The following is a 13,659-nucleotide window of genomic DNA, read 5'->3' as shown; positions in this document are numbered from 1 at the left end:
AACAGGCCGGACTCAAGCCTAAAAAATAAGTCTATGATATACTGCAGATCAAGCTTAGGCCTCAAAAAATTTGACAGACGAAGCTTAGACCTTGCAAGCCTAACTCGACCTACCTTGTTCCCACCCAATTTATCAGGATCAGATTGAATGGGATTCCACTTATTGCATGTTTGGTATTGCCTTGAATTTTTCCCCAATCACTGTGAATCCAAATTTCTTTGTTTGTTAACGGAATTCATTTGGATGACTTAAATACACTAAAGTTATCGTAATCATCAAACTCTAAATTCACCCAAAGAGAAACCGGTTTGATAACACTGAGTTTGGTAAAAATACGATGTCATTGTCCTTTTGTTTAATCCACCGTGATTCTATGCACACATCTTTTGTGTAATATCAAACCTACAGTAATTTTGTAAAAAAAAAAAATCAAGCCTACAGTAATATTATATTATTTTATATAGTAAACAATTTTGACAGTTATTACTAGTAAAAAAAAAAAAAATTAATCAAGTTTTTTAAGGAAAAAATTTAATCAAGTTAAATAACATTGTTTAATCTACTAAAAGCAAAATTAAAAAACGATTGTAGTAATTTCTAAAGAACAATTTTGACAGTTATTACTAGTAAAAAAAAAAAAAATTAATCAAGTTTTTTAAGGAAAAAATTTAATCAAGTTAAATAACATTGTTTAATCTACTAAAAGCAAAATTAAAAAACGATTGTAGTAATTTCTAAAGGAGTGTTGGACTCCAGTGCAACAATTATTGTGAAGACTAGGTTTGATCTAAATTACATCAAACTCAGTCTTTGCATTGATTGATTTGAATTAAAACTCTTCTAAATTTGATCAAAATTAAATAAAAGTTACTTAATAATATGTTAAAAATAACGTAAAATTACATATCATCAACAATCATTGTTGGATTAGACGACCGGAATGTTCAGTTAGTGGCTAAACCTTTGGATTATGATGTTGAGGAGATCATGTTCTTAGTAGAGAGCGAGGGTAATTTGCTATTAGTGTACATTTCTCATGATGATTTAAGGATTCTTCTGTTCAAAATTGATGAGAAAGAGAGGAAATGGGTGAAGTTGAAGAATTTAGGGGACATGGTTTTGTTCTTAAGGAAGTGGAAGAAGTGAGTGTAACTTTCTAACTTATTCTTAAGGTTTTTAGGTGTGTGTAAATTAGCAGCTCCATTGACATCATATGTCGAAAGACTTATACCAAATCTTAATCATTAATCCAATAGTTCATAAATGTTTCTTCAGTCGGTACTTTTTTCCGGACTCTACTACGTACTTTGGAGTTTGGTTAGAAGATAAATAAATTCAATCCAAAAATTGTTCATCTAATAAAAGAACATGATTCCACCTAGCTGATTGTGTTTTGGTGGAGCTTATTAATCAACTGAGATAATTATTTAGTTATAAAAGAAATATATCTCAAGGAATCTTGACCAAAAAATAAATAAATAACTATATATCAAGGAACTAAAACAAATTCTCTTAAGAAATAAAATAAAACAAATTCTCTCAAAAAAAGGAACTAAAACAAAATATATTTTTAATATAAAATCAAGACATTTGCGAGATTATTTAAATTCTTCATAGTATCACTTTTTGAGCACCACAAAGCACAAAACCTACCGCTACGATTCCTATCCATCGCTTGAACATGGAAACTCCTAAACCCTATCATTGGAAAGCATCATCCATGGTGGAGCCGGATTGGTCAGAACTTCCAAGCGAACTTCTACAATTAATATCGGAAAAACTCAACAACAGTGAACTCTACCTTCTTCGTTTTCGATCGTCTGTTCCTCGTGGCGACGCTCTTCTTCAATCTCCCCTAACTACTTTTACAGCCATTATTTACCCTTAAACCGTCCACAACTCTTGAATCCCAAAAAAAGAGTTGATCACAACAGCTACCTTATCAAACACACTATTCTTCTCATCAAACCACCCAAACACCAACAGACTCTCCATCGTCACCCGTGGTTGGTCAGAATAGGTCCAGACTCAACCGGAAAAATTCGCCTGTGGCATCGTTGCTTACGACATCTTTCACCTATCCGTTTCCCTACTCGTCGTGTATTCGATTTTAATCAATTCTCCATCTTCGATCTCGGACATCTGTTCTACATCCACCACACATCCGTACGTGGAGATTTAAATAGCTTCTTTGTTACCACGTGTAAGGGGGAACGAGAACAACCTTCTGTAATCGTCACAGTCGACTTCTCCTATGGGGTGCTTCTTATGTTCCATGATAGAGACGAGAGTTGGACGACGATTCCCAACTTGTCGATCTCCACGGGAGGAAATATTTGTGTTTTTAAAGGGCGGCCATGTATGGTAGACAGAACTGGTCGGACTGTCATGATTGGACTGGACTCTAGCGTCCACTTGTTAGCTGAGCCGGTGTATGGTGGGCAAAGTAAATCATTAATCAATACTAGTGAGTTTGATTTGTTTCTAGTGGATAGATATCATAATGATTATCATGCTATTGTATGGATTGAAGTGTTTAGGCTTGATAAGAAGGAGAAAAAGTGGATGAAGTTGACAAATATTGGAGATAAGGTTTTGTTCATAACAGATGGATGTTTGTTTTCTACTTCTGCTTCGGATTTGGGTTTTGGAAATGACAATTGTGTGGTTTATAGTACATATAGGCGTAGGCACATGATTTTTCACTTGGATCAAGGTCGGATTTCACCTTTATCTGAGTATCCAGATTATTTCAAGTTGTTCTCGTCAACCCCAGAGTGGATTGCTGAGTTGAATTCGTAATAGAATATGTTATCTTGCATTGAAAGGTTTCTAATGTGATTGTGATTGATAGTGCATTATGGTGTTGCTAAGTTGCATAAACTTTGCAACTAGCTAGTACTTATAGAATATAGATTATGAGTTTTACTAACTTATGCCTTTTTGTTTAAATTGAAATCGATATTTAGACTGCAATTTGATCTTAAGCTCCTTCAGTTGCCTTCCTCATATACCATTAGATTTTTTTCCTTCTAACATTGAAACTTAATACTTGCTAAGTTGCTTAAACTAGGACATACTATTGTAGTAGAAAATGCACATTCTAGTTTTCTTGCTCCTGGTTTCAAATTTCCTTCTTGTTGTCTACTTCAAACAGTTTTCTAGAGATGAAAGAATGCTCTTATGATTGATTGTCCTTGTGATATTTATGTACAATGATGTTATACTAATAGTGGTGGATCTTTGTTGAGAGCATCTGGAGTAGGTAACTCTTTTAAAGCCTTTGTTTCTATTTGTCATGTTTCCTAGTTTATACTAAGTAATGCAGTTATTTGAAATTATATGCTCTCGGCTTTGTAGTCAATATAGGTCCTTCTTGAATCTAGCAAACATTTTATTCAATTATAAGTTAATAGTTTCATTTTATTTATATGAATATAACCAAAATAGGCATTAAGAGGTCCATGTAGTTGCATTGTGGGTTGTGAAACTTAAATTCATGGGTAGCTATTTTGTTAATTGCACTGTGCTTTGCACTTGCAATGTGTGCTAGATTTTAGCAACTTAGCTACATATCTTCTGAATTCACTTATCTGACATTTATCCACTTTACCTGATTATCTTCCTTTATTAGTACTTTTGCCTAATATTTATAGCAAAAAACTCCTAATTACATGGTCATGTGAAAATATGCAGAAAAATAAGGTGGAAATTGGGTTATGCTAAGTCTGCCTCCTAAGAAAGTTGTGATTATTCAAGATTTGTTATGTTATGCTATTTTGACTTGATGTCGCTAGCATTGCGATGTAATGTTGAAACTTAATTGATTTAATTTGATATTGATATCAACTTATTAATATTACATCTTCCCTAGTTGTTTGGGGTTTAATGTACATGTCCCAATCAATGTTGTCAAATAGGAGTGTTTGTCAATTGTATGTTGGTAGTAAGAAACTAAGAATAAATAAGAAAGGCCGAGATGGTTATCAAGGAGTTATTAGTTGTTATTTGGGTGGGAGATAACCAAGCTCTCAAAGACACTTCTAATTTTTCATAAACTCTAATTTTTTATTTTTTTTAAAACGAAGCTAGCTTATATATGAAAAGATGCTAGAAAATGAAGTGGACTTTGGGTTGTTTGATAAATGTATGGTGGATACATCAACTCCCTTTTTAAGCAAGTTGTGTACTGATTATTCAATGTGTGTTATGTGAGGCTATTTCCTAGGACAAAAAAAAACAAAAAACGAAAACCACTATGCTTATAAGGTAACTATCACAAATATTAGTCCTCATGAGCATAGCTCAGTTGGCAGTGACATGCATTGTTACATGCAGGGGCTGGAGATCGAACCCGGACACCCCCACTTATATTCACCTTGAAAGAGGTGAATATTTGGTGGAAAACACGGTTAATATATAAATGTTTGGTCTTTCCTCTTGATAATGGTATTAGGGTTCCTCAAATGCTTGGATATCTATCGTGCTAAATAATGTACTAGAGATAGAAAATCAATCTAACTATTGTTATTATTTGTGGAAACCTTATAACTTTGTCTTCATGATAGAAAGAGGATGAGATACACAGCATCTGGGTTCATGAGTAGAGGTGTCTTCTGCAACGGGTTTCTTCTTTGTCTCTTAATTGTAAAATTAGTTAAATCTTGGAGTTTCGGTAGGAAAAAAAAACGAGAATAAAAGTTTTATTAGAGACTTACGGACCCAGTTTAGGGTCTAATTTGGATATTATTAGTAGATAAATTCGAAACTCAAAAAATTAAAGCCGGAGATCGTGAACAATCATTATAGTAAACTAGGGATTACAAAAAGGGTCAACTCATCCTAGGGATGGCAATGGGTACCCTATGGGTAGGGTACTATAGTGCCCATCCCCATACCCGCATTTGTAAAAAATACCCGTACCCGTGCCCGTACCCTTGTGGGCAACAACTTTAGTGCCCTTCCCAATACCTTATGGGTACCTAAGGGCCCATACCCGCACCCATTATCCACACTTTAACTATGAAAAGACAATAAAAACATCATAATTGAAATAAAACTACGGTCTAAATTTTTTAAAATTTACTCAAAAAATAGTTCGAATCGTAGCATGTGAAATAAAAAACATCCAAAATATCCCTAAAAAATTGTACACCGGCACGATGGAGTTGTTATCATATTAAATAGTTTTTTTTTTTTTTTAAGTTTAGGTATAGACTTAAATAGCTAAATAAATTAATTAATTATACACAAAAAATAAATAAATTATTTATGATATTATATAAATATGTATATGCGGGGTTGCGGGCCTGGGCAGTATAGTACCCTTACCCATGCCCATACCCATTAAAATTTGTGGGTATTACCCGGACCCGTGCCCATACCCATGAAAGCGGAGTTTTACCCTACCCATCGTGGGTATTTTTTGCGGGTATCCATTGGGTCTGGGTCCAATTGCCATCCCTATCCTGTCCTTCCCCGTCAATAACTCATTTAAAAAAGGGGTGGAGCAGGCGGGCCAACTAGAGATGTATGGTTGAAAATCGCAGCCCGTCCCGTTTTATGGCGAACCGATAGGTTGACGGGTTTAAAAAAATATTAATAAAAAACTTCACATAAACGATGTAAAAATTAAAGTCAATTCAATAAAATCTAAATATATAACTAATGAGTTCACTAAAAATATGAAAAATAATCATTCAACATACAAATTACATCATATAAAAATATATAATAAATCAATAAGACATTTAAAATAAAAACTACATGAGTTATGAATTGACTAACCATTAAAAATACAAGTCTAAAATCATGAAACAAAAGTGATAAAATTAATTGAATTTGTTCCGCAATATACGGAGGAGAAAATTGGAAAATTGATTGTAACTTATAAAGAGATCAGTGAAAAAAGAGTATATTTTTAACATATCAACCTAACGGGCCAACCCGCCCGACCCATCACAGCCCTGTTTTTGTAGCAGGTTAGGCTGAGTGGACACCCTATTAGTAGGGAGTTCAAAATCTCAATCCACTCTGCTAAAAAATGTGGGTTCAACTGGCCAACCCGACGGGTCCAACCCATTTTACCATCTCTACTGTAAACCCCTATCTATGGCATAGATTTCATTGGATCTCTCCTTTAAGTCGAGAGAAGTGCCAATGTTACTGCATATATCATTTTAGCAATGAAATAATTGTTATTTGTCAATATATGATTACAGATTGGAGTCTTCGATTGCATCACACCTGTACGTTGATTTAATTGTCAAGCATATATAATTATGAGTAGTTGAATCGTTATAAGTAGCTATTTCTATTCCTTTCTTTTCTCATGCAACGAAAAAAATCATCTGCCATTTATTATTTCCTAGTGTTCTTTTTGCTCCTTCACCGTTACTTCCACACAGCCACACAGCAGCTGCAGCAACTTCATCCATGGCGTCGGTGGACTGGTCTGAGCTTCCAAAAGATATTCTCTTTCTGATATCACAACGCCTCGATGTTGAACTTGATCTCATTCGTTTTCGATCGGTTTGTTCAACGTGGCGCTCTTCCCCCATTCCAAATGACCATAACATTTTACCCTTCCAATTCCCACTTCTCAAAGATGTTCCTACACCAGATTCCATCAGCAACAACAACGAGATCATTGATAACATCAACAACACCAACACTTCATTTTGCTACCTCTCCAAACGCAGCTTCTTCCTCGTCAAACCACCGCAAGAAGAACAACAACAAACCCTAATTTGTCGTCCTTGGTTGGTACGAATTAGCCGAAACTCAAGTGGTAAAACTCAAATCCTAAACCCACCTTTCTTACGTCTCACATCTACAGCCTTTTCTCATTTGCCTAATGTGGTTGATTTCAACAAATTCTCCGCCCAACATTTAAGAACCGATTTCATTATAGATGAAGACGACTTCACATTCCAAAATCAACACGGTAGCTACTTGTATCCTCAAACAGTGCTCGCTGTCACATGCCATGGGAAAAAGCCTCTCGTACTTGGCACATTAAGTTATTGTTCCCCCAAGCCGGTGCTTCTCCATGACCGAGACAAGCGCTGGACGCTGGTCTCCAATTTGTCAACTGCCCACGGAGACATCTGTCTGTTTAAAGGGAGGTTTTATGTGGTCGACCAGTCCGGCCAGACAGTTACAGTTGGACCGGACTCGAGCACTGAGTTAACGGCTCAACCATTGTATCAACGTTGTGTTCGTGCTAAAAATAGAAAATTGTTGGTGGAGAATGAGGGTGAATTGTTGTTACTGGACATTCATCAAACATTTTTCGAATTCAGTATGAAGATTTTTAAGCTTGATGAGAAGATGAAGAAGTGGCAGAAGTTGAAGAAATTAGGGGGTAGGGTTTTGTTTGTGGGGAGTGGATGTTCGTTTTCTGCTTCTGCTTGGGATCTGTGTCTTCCCAAAGGAAATTGTGTCATCTTTATTGACACTTCCGTCCTCTCTACTTACAATATTGCACGCGGGAACCGTGTTTTTCACTTGGATCGAGGTCAGCTTTCGCATGTGTCTGAATATCCCCAATGTGAGAACTTGTTCCTTCCACCGGAATGGATCCTCAAAATCTGAATTCATAATAGAGTATGTTATCTAAATTTCTGAACTCAATTCATTTTCTTATAAATGCAGCTTATGTGATAAGTAGGAATATATGTAGTACATTACCATGACAAGTTAATATTATTATTATTAGGTTTCTAAAATAGATGTAACAATGTTGTTGGGTTTGATTATCTTGTTTTATTGTTAAGTTTGCAGACTATATGTTTGCTGACAAACTCGTAGTAACATATTTGTATCAAAGGATGCTGGAAAATGAGGGTGCATTTTGATTGCCAGTTCTAATGAATTTTTAGCTCTCGTATGTAAGAAAATTGTGGTTATTCAGGGTTTGCTATGCTATGTTATTTTTTATTTGATGTTTTCCGTCTTGGCTCTTGCATTACTACGATGCTGTAAAGTCTAAACTTTATTGGTCAGTTACACAAATATCTGAACCTAGTTTACTTAATGTTGATCTTGGTTATTTTATTTTGTTGTTTACCACTTGCATTGTTAGGGTGCTGTGAAGTTTAAACTCAATTCATCAGTTACACTTATGTCTCAGTTATGTTTACTTTAGGTTGATCTTGGCTTGTGATTTTACAAGTTCTTCATTTCTATCAAATGACTTAAAACTCTGTGATTTGCTCTACGAATTTGGGCTAAAATCCATCTCCTTATTCAGTGATTTTCAGTTGCCACTATACATGTTTAATATATTGAAGAGCTATAATTTCTAATTGATTATTCTTACTCGTCCTTTTCTTGACTTTTCTCACACATCTAATATTTTCTTCTGTACTAGCTAACATAAAACAAAACTGACTTTGTTCTGGATTTTATTCATTGTTATGCTGTTACTGCTGATGCTTATCTTGTTATGATCATAAATTTATTGGTGTAAACTCTTTAGGTCGTTCTATTATGAACCTTAGCTGAAGAGGTTTCATGGTGAACCTGGTAGATTAAATTCACACAACTGACTAATTAATTCGTTAGAAAGCACGCTGACAAAGATTTCTCAATGGAAATTTAACTATCAGTTTATATTTCAAAAGTTAATTATATATAATATGATGGAACTTGACATCACCACCAGTATTGTAAATGTAATGCATATAGACGAAAGCATAAATTCTTTTTGCCTATCTTGGTTTCTGGTTGGCACGCATTTTTCGCATTCCAATAAAAACAAAACGTGAAAATCAGGAAGCCAAACACACGCTTGGTGGGCGTTCCATAGTAATTGTAAACAGGCACTTGTAAATTTGGTTGCATCTTTCTAGCTAAGAAGTGCTCCTGGTTATCCTTCTTGTTTTTAGTTATCAAGTCTTCATTTCACTATACCTATCTGATTGCAATAATTTGTAATGGCTTGATCTCACTTATTTTGTAATCTATTCTAATATTAGGACGAGTAAAGAGCCTTACATGTGCTATTTCTGTCACCGCATGAATTAAAAAAAATAATATGCTTTTCAATCAGTATTCAGAAGTAAAGTTATAATCAAAAGCTTTACATGCTCGAAACTGAGTGTTTTAAGTTGAACATCTCCTTTGTATCTGTCGTAGTTTCCTGAAATTGAAATAAAGAGCCAATTTTCAATAATGTGTGTAGTCAAATGGTGATGCAGAAATCATTATACAAAAAAAAAAACGTTTTTGAAAACTAACGTTAAATTTTCCATATTTTTATTTAATTACGGTCAAGCTGGTTGCATTGGCATTAGAATTGTTTGTTGTGAAGAATATGATTTGTATTGTCTAATCTTTATGGTTTGTCTTTGGCTATTTCTAACATTAATGCAAAAGAGAGTTTAGAGCAATAGTGTTTGAATCAGTAACAGAGGCGGTGGAAATATTTGCGCGGAGTTGGTTGAAAGTGGAATATAAAGGTTTCAGTTATTCAATTTGTCAATGGTGTGAAAATCCAAGACAATGTATCCATATTAGCCTCCCTCTTAGAGAGCTCGACATTAGAGTTGTTACAAATATCAGATAAACTAACTCTACATCTAGCTAAAATAGAACCTAACTCTGTATCGTCACGCGCACCGGATATGAAAGAATCTACCACACCTTTTGAATCGAAGCAGAAAATCACTCTTTCGAACACCAACTTATTCACCCAATCCATGGCTGCTAGCAGCCCTAACGCTTCTCCAATTTCAACTATCATAATCAGCTGTAACCATGTTGTTTTAGCTAACATAAACATACCGAATTTATCTCTCAAGCACATTCATATCCCCACTCTATTATGATACTCCAAGAATGAAACGTCAACGGTACACACACTTGATAAAGGTGTAAGGGGGACGCTGCCATTTAAAACTTTTGTGGCTGGTCTAGTTTTGCTGCTCAACATTTATTGCATTCCGCCATTCTGTCAACAAACAATTTCCTCTGTCATTCTGTCAACAAACAATATGTCCTTTACCTTTGATTGTCGCCAATTTCCGTGTTTCTTCTCCTCCACAAACTTCAAAGGTTCATGGCAAACATACACTAATCATTCTTAGGTAGTGCTCTTAGTACATAGAAAACCATTCCTCCAAAGTATCGATTTTGCAGCTGGGTCTGATCAACATAACGCGGCAGCCCCTATTTTCTCCATGTTTCCCTGATCTTCTTGCAACATAGCTCTGGTAGGCAGTTATCAGCTACTATCAACACAATTTTTAACCGTTCATGGCATGATTAATTTCTATATTGTCTTCCAATCAAGGATCAAGCACTGACTGCGGACTGAGATATTGATGAAGCATATTCATATTCTATGAGGACTGTCCCTGCATATTTAAATCCTGCACTGTCGGGGGTTCAGCGTGTGATTGAAGTGCTCTGAAGGTTGTGCCATAGTGCTCTGAATTGTGCTATACCTATCTTGAAAATACCAGAATTGTATATCCTATACTAATTAATATATAAAAAAATAATAATATGTATTTTACATAATAATAACTTGGGATCATTGGCCATGTATAAAAAACTACATTAGTCACTAACATAGGGATCTCAAATAGATCTTTGACAATAGAAATATCTCAAAAAGGTCTTTGATTCTATACATCAAATTTGACTCATATTGAGTCTTTCTGACATCATGATAGGGACTATCAACTTGATCGTAAGTTGTTAAAACATAGAGACCTAAGCGATAATAAATAGTTAAAGGGAAATGATAAAGAGGGCCTTTTACTTTATAATATTTATCTTTGACTATTTTATTTATTAGGTTTTTTTTTTACTTTATAATATTTGTTTTTGACTACTCCCTTCTCATTAGAACTTCTCTTATCTTTATGTTATTTTTTTTTTCATCTCGTTATTCTTTATTTTTGTATGGGTATTTCTTTTTTCTACCGAAAATAAATTGTGAAACGTACTCATTTATTTTTAGTATGTTTTGATTTTATTTTAGTATGCTTTGTGGCATATAAGAAAAAAAAAATATATGATGTTTAATGTTTTTATTTGTCAAGCAACAACAGAAAAATGTAAATTTATCAATGTTTCTTTCATTTGTTCTTCTTAGATGTTTATTTTCATATATATATATATATATATATATATATATATATATATATATATATATATATATATATATATATATATATTGACAAACATTTGTTGGAACATTTGTTTTGGTGTCTTCTCTAGCAACCTGAGTTGATTGGCGGTGAAATCCAAATGAGTGGTGGAACAATTCATTTCCAGGTGTTTAATTAGACTCAATTGTGGTAATGAGAAGATTAGGTGCTTTTGGTAGGGTTTGTGGTGGGTATGATGTGTTTTTGGAGGGGTTTGGTGTAAATAGCGTGCGATAGGTGTTTGGATTTAGTTTCTACGGTCATTCGGGATGGAGTTTGGGGTTTTCACTCAAGTTTTCGGTGATGGCTTTGGGTTTGGAGGTTTGGTTTTTATTGGTGTTGATGGTAGCTGTAACGCCCTAATTCTATTAAAGCAATAAAACATGCGAATATAGCAAATATTCAAGAATTAGACGCTACGTCTAAACCAAAATAACAACAGTCATGCATATATAAATAATATCTCATCAGTCACAGCGGATAATATCACACATCTCCAAAATCAAAACAATACATATGCCATGGTCATATATCAACATCAACATAAAAACTTCCAAACTCTCAACAATGAGTACCCTCAACATAAATAAGATCCAACAAAAGAAAGGGACACCGACTCGACCTAATCAGAGCCCTAAACTAAACTCCAAAATGATAGCGGAGGCTAACTCCAGCTATCCAAGCACTCACCGCAAACGGACTACTCCTGCACAGCGTCTACCCATCCATACAGACAGGTAGGCTGTCAAAACCACTGGAGGTTAGTATTACATCAATCATAATTAAGGGATAATAATTGGATGCAAATAAGTCAATTAATCTCAATAATTTTCACATATTCATTCAACCAATCCAATTATTGCAAGCAACATATATTTGCCACCGACATACAACATTCAAGTATCACCTCAAGATTTCATTTTGATATGCAATGCGCCTATACTCGACACATACATGCATGTGGTACCATACAACAACAATAGATGCCAACAACACATCTAAGTAAGAGTACACCTCCTCTTACTATGTAAAAGTACACCTCCTTTTACATTTCACAACTAACCCATATGTTATGATGCATGGACATACAACAACGACCCGATAATGCACAACTTTAACATACAACTACCAACGACAATGTAAAAGTACACCTCCAATTACATTGACCAAATCAACAACATTAGCATTATCAAGTATTCATGTCCACACACATTCACATTTCACCATTCACATATGAGGCATCATCACATAATTAATCATCAACTACACTATATCTCACAACAATTCCACATACTTCTCATAAACAAGCAATGTAGGCAAATACATCTTTTATGATAATTAACATATCCAACCTATAACAACCAATCATACATCCTCAATTGATCATATAAAATCGCTCACAAGAGATTCACAAGGCAATTGGTCCAAAGGAACCATTTTTAACAACATTCATCTAGCTTATCACATTTTCAAAATAATCAAAATTATTGAACCAAAACAAGTAAACAAGATGCAATGCCTCCACTAAGCATACCTCTAGGCCACATATAGGCCACATATAGGTGCAGTAGAGGATGCCTTGGCGTTTCACCGGCCAAACATAATCAAATCACGAAAGTCACGAAGTTCGTCTCAATTATCATTTTACAAATAATTCTCCATTTTCTAAGTAAAACAAGTTAGACTCAACACATCACAGTTGAAAACCATAATTGAACTCCTAGAACCAAGGTTTGAAGATAGGAAACAATCTATAAGGTTTGGGTCGACTTACAAGTGGTTATGCGGAGTTTTCGTAAAAATTTCTCTAAGACATCCTTAGAGCATTTTCCTCATAACTTAAAATCCAAGAATCATTTTCAAGCCAAACCAAAACCATTGGAAAGATAGCAAGATTATCTACAACTTCCATGTTTACATCAAAGACTAAATCAAAACAGAAACGAGGGAAAAAGACGCAAGAATGCGAAACAGGGGGGTTGCTGTCCTGTGCAACTCGCAACTGCGAGTAACTTTACTCGCAACTGCGAGTAGCTCCCAGGAAGCCACTCCTGCTCGCATCCAACTCGCAGCTGCGAGTGCAGCGTGAGTTGTGACAGTAATTTTGGGAAAAAGAGCCATTTTCACCCCAAAACCCCAATTTTGACTCCCCAATGCCCAAATTTGATTCCAAAGTTTGTGTAAACATTTCTAAACATGAAAAGTCACTCAAAATCATATACAACTTGCCCCAAGACATTCTCTTAACCAAAATCATCATTTGACCCATTTTCATGAAAACTTCAAATAAACAACACAAGTTCGAAATTATGAATACCCAAGGTTCAATTCATTAACAACATCATCCCACAACCTCAACAACAGCAACTAATCATGAATTTACCACCAATTCAACAACTACAACATAATTCATCAACTATTTCACTCAAGAACATGTTATATGTATATAAACCCATTTTGTCATGCAAATTCAACAACAACAACACAATTATCATTC

At 34.8% G+C, this 13,659-nt stretch overlaps 1 protein-coding gene and 1 pseudogene across 1 annotated transcript; both read left to right on the top strand.

The window, feature by feature from the left end:
• Positions 1-1,681: 1,681 nt before the first annotated feature.
• LOC146936648 (F-box protein At2g17036-like) lies at positions 1,682-2,802 on the top strand (annotated as a pseudogene).
• A 3,625-nt stretch (positions 2,803-6,427) lies between these two features.
• On the top strand, positions 6,428-7,602 carry LOC146936647 (F-box protein SKIP23-like). The gene has a single exon (XM_085757723.1). The coding sequence runs from the start codon at positions 6,436-6,438 to the stop codon at positions 7,594-7,596; it is 1,161 nt and encodes a 386-aa protein (XP_085613849.1). The 5' UTR covers positions 6,428-6,435; the 3' UTR covers positions 7,597-7,602.
• The last annotated feature ends 6,057 nt before the right edge of the window (positions 7,603-13,659 follow it).

The sequence above is a fragment of the Medicago sativa genome, chromosome 3 (genome assembly GCF_051527215.1).
Source record: "Medicago sativa cultivar Bolivia chromosome 3, Bolivia_mono, whole genome shotgun sequence".
Lineage (NCBI taxonomy): Eukaryota > Viridiplantae > Streptophyta > Magnoliopsida > Fabales > Fabaceae > Medicago > Medicago sativa.
This window is presented reverse-complemented; position numbering and strand designations above follow the sequence as displayed.

What these genes read in the sequence shown, in the direction of transcription:
- LOC146936647 (XM_085757723.1), top strand. Translation starts at nt 6,436, where the DNA reads ATGGCGTCGGTGGACTGGTCTGAGCTTCCAAAAGATATTCTCTTTCTG.